At 37.0% G+C, this 11,649-nt stretch overlaps 1 protein-coding gene across 2 annotated transcripts; it reads left to right on the top strand.

The window, feature by feature from the left end:
* Positions 1-8,862: 8,862 nt before the first annotated feature.
* On the top strand, positions 8,863-9,120 carry LOC115029555 (keratin-associated protein 19-4-like). Of its 2 annotated transcripts, XM_029470302.1 has the most exons (2): positions 8,863-8,974; positions 9,047-9,120. In XM_029470302.1, exons 1-2 carry the CDS (start codon positions 8,863-8,865, stop codon positions 9,118-9,120), a joined length of 186 nt encoding a protein of 61 aa, XP_029326162.1. The 2 variants fall into 2 exon arrangements, with proteins under 2 accessions (XP_029326162.1, XP_085688601.1); XM_085832475.1 differs by having other exon boundaries at positions 8,863-9,120.
* The last annotated feature ends 2,529 nt before the right edge of the window (positions 9,121-11,649 follow it).

Here is an 11,649-nt window from a genome sequence, read left to right as displayed (position 1 = left end):
CGTACTATTATCAAAACTTCTATATGCATTAAGTATATCTACAGGATTTAGAATTATACACTTAGTTTTAATTTTGGTCTTCAAAAGGAGGTTAGACTTAATGGTCTCCCCAGGACCATTTTGACACACCCAAAAACAGATAAATTCATGGCAGTCATCAAGTGTATATAGAGCAAGAACTTTTCTGAGAAAAAAGCTGTGTCCGATTGATGGTTGACAAGTAAGGCATGGAGTAAGAATAGTGTCAACCTTACCCCCATGCTGGAGACACACACATAGCCATGTTCAACAGCTCAGCCTCTTGTAACTTTTACTGCTGAGATAGGACCAGAGTATGAATTCTACACTTAGTACTGATAAGAGTTTTTCTCTCGATGTAATTGTGTGGCAAAATGTACATGATGCTTAGTTATCTTATGAGTGGGTTACTTGTAGCACTTTGAGGGCAAAGAAGGGAACATTAAATTTACCCCAGATTTATCAATGTAAAAAAACTCCTTTAAAGCTCACATTTGAGTTGGCCTGACAAGAAATTTATTATACAGTTCTGCTCAGGCTATCCCACAATTGAAAGGAAGGTTTCAGCTAGGCGAAGATCTTGTGTGGAGGCTATTGGAAAAATCTTTTTCAAACTACATGTTGGTGGTTGGCAGAATTAAAGCCCATGTGGTTGCAGACCAAATCCCCATCTTCCATTGGCTGTTAACTGGGAACCATTCTCACCAAGCAGCACTCACTGCCATTCTTTGCAGCACAAACAGAACTCCATTCTATCCTACAGAGACATGGCAAATTGCCCTCACACACAAGTCTATGACATATCATACTACTAGCTAGATATAACTAGATATAGTTGATTTTTTAAAAAATGTATTTATGTATTGACATCCCAAATGCTGTCTCCCCTTTTTGTCCCCCCTCACAGGACTCTTCCTTGAATCCCCTCTCCCCTTCACTTCTGAGGGATTGCCCTCCCCCATATCCCATCTCCCTGGTACATCAAGTCTCTGTAGGATTAGGCACAGCCTCTCCCACTGTGGCCAGACAAGGCAGCCCTCTGCTGCATATGTGCCCAGAGCCTGAGACCAACTCTTTAGTTGGTAGCTCAGTTTCTGGGAGCTCCCAGGGGTTCAGGTTAGTTGACATAGTTGATCTTCCTGTAGGATTGCCATCACCTTCAAGGCCTTCAATCCCTCCTCTAAAACTTCTGTAGGTGTACCTGACCTCCATCCAATGTTTGGCTGTCGGTACAGGATCATATGATTAGGTCAGGTCCATCCCAATAGCCCTTCTTTATTTTTCAAAAATTCCTATCATTGTATTTTATGGTTAAAGGTTTCTGTCATGGTTAATCTTGGTTGTCAATTCAATGGGATCTGGAACCAACTAAAAAGCTTCTCTATTTTATCATATTGCATTAATATCTCCTTGGTAAGTTAATCATACTGCTTGAGAACTCATTTTCTCTATTCATAAACTCATTTATCTTGTTTGATAATCCATCTATTCTCTTACAGCCACTATGACTACTATATTCCTTCACTGATAACAGAACCCAGGTTCTTTTGGATTCTACAGTGGACTGAAGACCCACAGCTCTTGATGGATCCTATATGCCTTCCACAATTGATTTGGACTACAGTGGCACCCAGGCCCATGGGATGGGTAGCTAGCATGTTCTGAGCGTCTCCAGATTAAAGGAATCCACTGATGAACTACCCACACTATATCATATATTTATATGTTATGTATTTGTGACCCACTGCAAGAAATTCCCAAGTATCTGTCTCTTGGATCCCCAAGTATCTGTCTCTGTCTCTCTCTGTGTCTCTCTGTCTGTATCTCTTATCTCTCTCGTCTATTTGTCTCACTTTTTGTCCAATATAAGTCCCTCATATTTAAGAAATAATATTTGTCTTTCTGAGCCTCACTTTTGTCTCTTAGTACAATGGTCTCCAGATATCCCATCCACTTTCTTGCAGATTAAATAATTTCATTTTGCTCACGGCTGAACAAAACTTCACCCAACATATGCAGAAAGTCTTCTTTATTCATTCATCTGTTAAAAATTAAAAGGCTTCTGTACAACAAAGAAATAATTGATAGAGTGAGAAGACTGTATAGAAATGAGAGGAAAAATCTTTCTATTTTGAAAGTCACCTCTGCCTAATGACATTGTTTAGTTATGAAAATAGCGCTCACCATTCACACAGTACTAGGGAAAAGGAGAGTGCTTTAATCATCAAGTGCCAGTATCTTGCAGAATCTCTCAAACTTTCTGAGCAACACACAAGGTAAATTCTAAGACATCCAAAGAACCACTTTCCACATGGTTCAGAGTCAACTCAAATCTTGGCTGTGGTACTGAAGTGTATGCTGTAAATTTGTTTTTGTGTGCAGTGTTGCCAACATTACAAGTATTCCTAACAGAATACATGATTTTATGTCTGAAATCTTCTCTTTATCTCCTCCTAGTTAATTCCATGTTAGTGATATAAGGGATCTCAAGATCACCCTTAATCTCTTCCCTATATCTGGCACATTCTTATCCAAGAAAGTTGTCAATTTATATGCTTATCTACCAAGTCTGTACTCAAAACTACACTTTTAAAGCATCATTCCATCTCAGTTTACAGTCCAATTCAACCATTCCCATAGATTATTGCATATCTCTTTCATCTATAATCTCTTCATTATTTTAACAATTATCACCATTCAAAATATTTTTGTTGGTAATATCTTCTACTTTTCCACATTGAAATATGATCTTAGAAAGTCTGGGATATTTTTTCTTGCTTTCCTTTCTACCTTGAGTTAGTTTCTTCAGTGTTCAGAGAAACTCTTAGGTCTTATTAGACATTCAGTGATTGTTTGGTTAAAAGGATAAATTAAATCTGTATTTGTTTAAAATCTGCCTCCTGCACTAGAACAGTGGTTCTGGAATATTGGAGGAATTTGGTTTTCTTTTCACTACTTATCTCCAAGTCAAGTAGATAAATGCCACTTATTATTTATTGAATTTGTAGATCATAATTAACTTGAACATAAAACAAATGGAAAGTAGACTGACAGGCAAATTTATAGTTTTATCTTAGACAATGTAAGTATACAAATGCACACAGATCCACAAATAAATATAATAATAATATTTAAATAATAAAAAGTTTAAAAAATGGTCAAGACATAATATTTCACTGTGTTATGGGAGGCTAGGAAATAATTTGTGGAGAAATCTTGGTAAATGGAGAGATCAGAACTGAAAGCAATACATAATACAAAGTAATCTGTGCTATGTTCAGTCCTCATAGATTTGTGACCTTTAATTTTTAGATACCTAAATAGACCTAGTACCATTTGTCACCATATTTGACTATCTTAATCATTCTAATATTTGTCTACATTGTTTTGACATATGTGTATGAAATAATTTGTTTCAGTCAGTGATAAAACATACAAATTCCACTAGTACTGATTGTTATAGTTACATAATATAGTGTTCGATGGTATGGAAGGAAAGTGCTTAATCGAAGAGAAGACACTTGGAAAATTTACCATAGGTATCTGTGGTAGTTTGACTGAGGACTATGTGCCATAGGGTCATGTGTTTAAACATTTGGTCCCCAGGTTTTGGAGTCATTTATGCAAGTTTTTGAAGTCTATGTAGAGCTTTGAGGAGTTGGAGCCTTGTTTGAGGAAATAAATTACTGGAGGCTTTCTCTAAGTGCTTATAGCCTCCCATGGATATCAACCTCTCTTGGCACATCAAATTGCTATTAAACTAGGCTCATAGCATCTTCTCCTATTGGACCTAGACAAGGCAGCCCAGTTAGGGGAAAGGGATTCAAAGGCAGAAAACAGAGTCAGAGATAGCCTCTGTTCCAGTTGTTAGGAGTCCCACATGAAGACCAGCTGCACATCTGTTACATTATCTTTAGGGGGTATAGGTGCATCCCATGTGTGCTCTTTAGTTAGTGGTTCAGACCAATTTCACTTATGAATATTGATACAAAAATACTCAAATTGTAGCAAAGAAGGATGTTTCAAAAAGGAAACATTTGAAGTGTCAAAACATGCATGTGATTTAAGGGGAGAAATGTTTTAAAATCACTAAGCAACAGAAAAAGAAAAGCAATATATGCCGGAGGAAAGGGATGTGGAAAAACACAGTGTTCTATAGATGACTAACGATAAAACACCCATGTCAATCAGCAGGTCAATATACCCTGATTATTTCACTAACTGAACTGCAGGAGAGACCACTACCAAGACTGTCACATGCAGTTTGGCTTCATTTTGTTTTCAATTCACTTTTCATGCATGCTTCTTAGTTATATATAGCTCACATATCAGAATATAGTTTTCATCAAATTCATGGACATTTTTGTGTCTTAGGTTTATGAAATATAGAAGCATTCAGTAAATATCCACTGAACTAATAAAGGAATAAATTGATTCTACACAGGAAAGACATTCCGGCTGCTGTCTGCAGATGAATCACTCACATGGATATTTACAAATAACACCTAACGCATTCATCAATACTTTTAATGAGGTTGCTTAAAAATAAGACAGGTTCAATTAAGAGGGCATTGCTTTGTTTAATTAAAATTACCAAGACAACCAAGGTTAAGAATAGCTGAAATTATGCTTAATTTCATGTTTAGGTAATTGTATATCTTATTAAATATTTTATGTTGTTTAAAAGATATGAAAACAATCATTTTAAGGGAGTTAGCTCAACAAAGCAAGTCTTATAGGTTTTCTCTTACAGTCGTGCTCGAGATCATGGGTGAAGCAGAAAGCAGAAAATGATACAGAATGGATGAGAAAGAATAATTGGAGCTGTGAATATCATCAAGGCACATTGTATGTTTGGGTGGAGTGTCCCAAAGTGTGGAATTCCTCATCTTGTGTACACTATAATAGTGATGATAAATCTAACTACCCATACACATACAGAGGTATAGAGTCTCTGGTGAAGCACACTTTACTCTCAAGAGAAAGCTGCTTGCAGGTTGCCAGGCATTGAAACAATGTTACCCAAGTCCTGGGGATTAGAAACTGTTATAGAGGCTTAGTGTACTGGCTAGTTTTGTGTCAACTTGACACAGCTGGAGTTATCACAAAAAAAGGAGCTTCAGTTGAGGAAATGCCTCCATGAGATCCAACTGTAAGGCATTTTCTCAATTAGTGATCACAGGGGTAGGGTCCCCTGTGGGTGGTGCCATCCCTGGGCTGGTAGTCTTCTATAAGAGAGCAGGCTGAGTAAGCCAGGGGAAGCAAGCCAGTAAAGAACATCCCTCCATGGCCTCTGCATCAGCTCCTGCTTTCTGATCTGCTTGAGTTCCAGTCCTGACTTCCTTTGGTGATGAACAGCAGTATGGAAATGTAAGCCGAATAAACCCTTTCCTCCCCAACTTGCTTCTTGGTCATGATGTTTGTGCAGGAATAGAAACCCTGACTAAGACACTTATCTTTGCTACTAGATAGTTGGGGGACTTTGGCTAAACAATTAAGCAGGATAGTGATAATGCAAACAAGGGATTGTTAAGAGTTTGCATTTAATACATAGAAAAGCTGGCAGAGAGTAGAAACAGCACCATCCCCCAACAGCACATGTATGGCTGTTTTTGTTTATTTCTAAGGTAACATTTTGTAGGTGAAATCTGTTTCATTCTCTGTAATACCTTGGCAGTTGGTACACTTTCTTATGTGTCCTGTTCCAGACACACAAAGCCTTGTGGTTCCATTTTCAATCTTCAAATCATTTAACATTGATGCATCTATTCTCAGTTTTCTGAAATCTTATAATTAAGCAGCAAAATTTTGCACAGTCACTTTATCTGATTGAATGTCACCCAGTCTGTTGACCTACAGAGATACAATGAATCACTTGGAGCTTCTCTGAATTTTTAAATGATTATTAAAACATGAGATTCATGTGGGTTTACAGGATGTACAACAAACAGTACATTGATTACATGGGGGCTGGCTAGCCCTTCCATTGTCTTTAGCATTAATAATCTCTATGTTTTATGAACCTCTGTGCTCCTATTTTCCTCTCCTTCCTTATAATTACCCTACAGTGACACGAGAAAAAGAGCCCTTGCTTCCTCTACTTGGTGGCCTTCATCTTTCCTTTTTCTCATCCTCACTTCCCTTGCCCTTCATCATTTCTAACGAATTCTATTTTACTTGGGTCTTCTGTGACATAATTTTCTGATTGAGTGAAGTTGTGATAATTGTCTTTTTGTGTCTATCTTAACTGTGTTTAACAACGTGACATACAGTTCCATCCTAAGTTGAGACTTCAGGGATAGTGATTATTATTATTATTAGTAGTATTAGTATTAATCATTCCATTTGTTTACATCTCAAATGATATTTCCCCTTCCCTGTTACTCCTCCATAACCCCCTATCCCATCCATCCTTCCTCCCTCCCCTTTGCCTCTATGAGGGTGTTCTACCATCCATCCACCCACTCCTGCCCCACTGCTCCAGCATACCCCTGCCCTGGGAGCCATCAATCCTCTACATAACCAAGAACCTCCCTTCCCATTGATGTCAGACAAGACCACCCTCTGCTACATATGTATCTGGAGCCATAGATCTCTCTATGTCCATTCCTTGGTTGATAGTCTCATCCCTAGGTGCTCTGGGTAGTCCAGTGAGCTGACATTGTTCTTCCTATGGGCTTGCAATTCCCCTCTGCTCCTCCAGTCCTTCCCTCCAGCTCTGCCACTGGTGTCCTTGAGCTCAGCCTGATGGTTGGCTGTGAGCATCAGCATCTGCATTGGTCAGGTGCTGGCAGAACCTTTCATGGAACAGCCACAGCAGGTTCTTGTCATTAAATACCTCTTAACAACAGCCTCACAGGGATATCTTTGGAAAACTATTTCATATCCTTCAAATTCCCATCAGGGCATTTCTGGATCGTATGGTAGTTTTGGTTTTACTTTTAAGTGGAATATATACACTATTTCCCCCTAGTATCTGCCCCAAATTATACCTCTGCCAACACTGTCCAAGGGTTTCCTCTGGGTCCACCTCTGACAGGATTTATTCTTCTACTGACTTTTTGATAATAGTCACTATCCACAACTTTGTAATCCCAGAATATCTTTATGTGATATTTTAAAGGTAAACTAGTAAAAAAAAGTTAGAGGAATATAGGGTATTGGTCAAATACCACTTGTATTTTTAAAACTTTTGCAAAGTTAATACTCTGGTTCCTCTGGAGATGAAAGAATCTATGAAATTCTTTTTGAACCTAGGATGCGTCCTCCCAACACTAGGCCTGTCTTTACTGTCATGGGAAGGAGGCTGTAGGCTGTGGATGGAGCAGATGGTCCGTGAGGCTAATCTGTCCAGGCTAAGCCTATAGCATACACAAAGCCAAAGAGAGCATTCTTAGGTTGGTTATTGTAAGGTCCTCAATTACTGAGATATAATAGTTCCCTCTCAGGAAATATTTACCTGGATCATGACAAATGTTAAACATTAGAGTTCTTCTGCAAATCATCTTAAATTAGATAAAGTCAATATTACTGCAATACAAGTATACGGACATTAAATTTCCCAACGGCAGAGAACCACTAATATGGACATATATGTTCAACCAATTCCACTTTGCTCTCAATTTCTTGTTAATAAAGCACATTTTTTTTTGTATTCTTTGTGGTACTCAACTGCTCTAAGCCACAACATGGACTTACCTGAGCATTTCTATTAACAGATTATATATATATATATATATATATATATATATATATATATATATATATTCTTATTATGTGATTATCAAGTATATGTAAAAATTTAAATATGTAAAATCCCAGAGCAGAAACACTTAACTGTGTCAGTTACGAACTGTCTTTAAAGGTGACAGCATGGTTCTAAATGTCTCTGAATCACAGCTTTCTTCTTGATTTACAAATACAGATGCATACACACACACACACACACACACACACACACAAACACACACACACACACACACACACACACACACACACACGGGGTGGGGAGGAAGGGGAGAGGGAAAGGGAGAGGGGAGAGGGAGGGAAAGTGGTATTAAATACCTTCAAGTTTATAGTTATGGAGTGAAGAGTAGAGTAGTTTGGATCAAGAAACTACTTATATGGAACTAGCAGTTTTTTGTCTATAGAGTGCTTAGTGGTGTCTATCAAGCAGACTCTCTATATAGCAAACATGGCAGTACAGAATTTCTTGGTTATTAAAAAATCAACATAGATATGATCTACTCCTTACACACAATGTGATTCTCAGGTGGGTTTAGAATGTATAGTATTAAGACAAACATCATGGTTGATAGTCATCTTGTAAATGGAGCACTTCAACAGTTATGATTCAGTGCAAAACTTCTTGGCAGAATAATGATGGCACACCTTCTTGGTTTAGGAAAAATGTCTTTCAACTACAGACTGTCAAAAGAAGGATGGAGTTACAGGACAAATGCACTCTCATGTGATACCATTTGTGTATTTGAAGCTAAGGATTTTATTATAGAGTTTGAAACCCTGGAACTCAAGCATGCATGGGTACTATAAACAGCACAGTTTTTTTTTTTTTTTTTTTTAATTAGAGGCAAAACGTTTTTCTAGGCATTCAAATAAAGCAGCCCATCAAACACGTTGCACAACCTTTAAATCACCAGTCAAACAAACAAAGAGAGGATGCGGTTGAGTCCTAAGAAACAAGATTGGCTGCATAGTTTTCAGTTTGTCTTAATGAATGACATTTAGAGGTATGGCTTCTCCCAGTATATATAAATGTCCTTGTGGAGTTGTACTGACAACACTGACCTGCAACTACCAACGAGATCTACCACTCCCAACACCATGAGCTACTACAGCGGCTACTACGGAGGTCTGGGCTATGGTGGCTTTGGAGGCCTGGGCTGTGGCTATGGCTGTGGATGTAACAGCATCAGCAGACTGGGCTATGGCTGTGGCTATGGAGGCTTTGGATATGGCTCTGGCTGTGGAAGCTACGGATACGGCTCTGGCTACGGAGGCTACGGAGGCTACGGAGGCTATGGATATGGCTGCTGCCGCCCTTCCTGCTGTGGAGGATATGGGTTCTCCAGCTTCTATTGAATAAATATTTGAACCTACAACCCATGGATTAGTCTTCCGTGGTGCCTTGAGTTTGTAAAAATCTTTACCCTATGACCTTCATACTTTGTTTATTCTGTATCTATTATTTTGCTTCCTTCTGGAATATAAGGTTTGTGTAAATAATGTTATTAGAATATTAGGAAAATATTAGATGAAGTCAATATTTTTGAGTGTTGATCTTCAGGAACCCACTTCTGTTCTGTTGGGGTGTCATTATGTTCTCACAAACATTAATAATAAAGTATTTCTGACACAGTTCATTTGTCTTGAATATCAATTCTCTAATAATAGTAGTAGTTTATTTGGGTTTATTGATATAATAACCAGCTATGTGGGTTTTTTAATAAGTAAAATCTTCAATACAGGTTGATTTTTAAGGCTCCTTCTCTCTACTTCCATCTCTTCCATCTGTTTCCATTACTCTTGTCTTCTAACCCCCCCCCCTTTTCAGATCAGCTGTCTTTGTCTTCTTCATCATCCTTAGCTACAAATGCCTGTAATTTTATTTCCTTCAAAATAGAATTACTTTATGTCCAAGAATTCAAGAAACATCTACAAAAACAGTTCAATATAGCTTTACATTTTAAATGGGCTCTAAGTGTGAGGCTAGGAGATGGTTTCTTCTCATTTATTCTATTCACTTATGCTTAAAATTTTCAAAATAAAGAAGGAAAACAAATATTTCATACTGAGAAATTTTCCTAAAACAAAATGGAGACCATTTTATTCTGATTTAAATAGACATGATTCTATTAAGTGAAGCTTATTTTGTGATTGAAAATTAAGTAATATGAATAATTTTAAGACTTCTATTAGAATTGACCTACTGTCAAAGATGCTCCAAAAATGTCATTGTAAGTTTAATTTTTCCCCACTGGTCAATTCCAACAGCTTGTTATTTTGGAGATAAATAAAAGTTGGAATACTTTTTGTATGTTTTAGGTTCAAAAAGTCATAAGGTAAAACATGACAATATCCTGTGGGGAGAAAATGAAAAACCTATTTTTTGTTGTTGTTGTTTAAATACTATTCTTAGGAAAAATTCAACTATTTTTTCTTAGGAACGATTTCAACTATTTTATCAAAAAGTAGTACATTGTGGTTGAATTTTATTTGAAAAATCCTAGGACATTTTACCATTTGATAATCTGAAGCATAATTTAATAAAAGGGCAACTTTAATTACATAAATCAAATTAATATTCCCAAAGATAATCTTAAGCATTGAAGCTGTGAATTTCAGAATTGGGTTAAGATGAATCAAAATCTGATAATTTTTAAAGAACATGGAACTCTTCACTTTTGATAAGATTTGTAGGATTTTGTTATTTCTAAAAAACCAGTTGTTTTTAGTTCTTATTTTAACAGATCTAACTGTATTACTTGAAGGTATTAAAAGGAAAACATTTTATCAGTAATTTATACCTGTATTTACTCTAATATTTATAATTCTGTAGGACAAAATATTCACATTCTTTTTTTCTAGTTTTCTTGAGTTATACAATGCATGGCCACTACACAATACAGAACTACATCACCTACCCTTACTTAAATGAAGCTTGGTGTGCATTGATGAGACTTACCCGATGTCACTCCACTCTACTCTCTTCAAAGTATCAAAACCAACATTCTCCCCTTCACCTTAATAGATAATTGCTCTATCCCAAGGATGGGTACGAACATCTGTTACATAACTGAGAACTGAATCCAATGGCACAAGGCAGCTGCCATTCATTTAATGGTTGCTTTTATTTTCCAGGGAATGGGATTTTGTAGTTCGCTGTCTATGGCTTCTTCTAGCAGTTCCAGTGCTTCAGGTTTCACATTGATGTTGTTGACCCATCTGGAATTAGATTTTGTGTAAGTGACATGTACTGGTGCAATATCCTTGTCCTAATGTGGACATCCAATTTTTCCAGCACCATATTTTAAAGAGGCTGACTTTTCTACAGTGTATGTTTTCATATCTTTGTCAAACAGCTGTTATACATTCTCATGTTTGACTTTTTCATTTGTTTCCCTTGGGCTATGTATCTATTTGCACTAATTCTACTGTTTATTTTATTTTATTATATTTTTTATTACGACTGTTATTTGAGGTCCAGAATGACTGTTCTTCCAGCATTGTTTGCTTGGCTCAGGATTGCTTTGGCTAGCCCTGTTCTTTTGTGTCGGTGTATGACTGCTTTTTTATGACAACTGACAAGTGGGATCTCCCAGAACAACAATGACAAAATTGCCCAACCAAGAAAAATAATCAGTGCAGTTAAGAGAAGTACCACAAAGTGAAAGGGAATCTTTGCAAGGTTTCCACATAACTGATACAAGATTAGTATCTAGGCTTTAAAAAGAACTCAATAATCAAACAAGCAGACTACAACAGCAACACTAACCCCCCCAAAATCCATTAAAGAGCCAAAATACAAACAACCCAATTAAAAGTGGGCTATGGATATGAAGAGATAGATCTCAAAAAAAATAAAGCCGTTAAAAAACATCTAAAGCAATG

This window comes from Mus caroli, unplaced genomic scaffold, assembly GCF_978045245.1.
Source record: "Mus caroli unplaced genomic scaffold, Mus_caroli_1 scaffold_17, whole genome shotgun sequence".
In the NCBI taxonomy this organism is placed as follows: domain Eukaryota; kingdom Metazoa; phylum Chordata; class Mammalia; order Rodentia; family Muridae; genus Mus; species Mus caroli.
This window is presented reverse-complemented; position numbering and strand designations above follow the sequence as displayed.

Coding starts and splice junctions, on each gene's coding strand:
- LOC115029555 (XM_085832475.1), top strand. CDS start 8,863: ATGAGCTACTACAGCGGCTACTACGGAGGTCTGGGCTATGGTGGCTTT.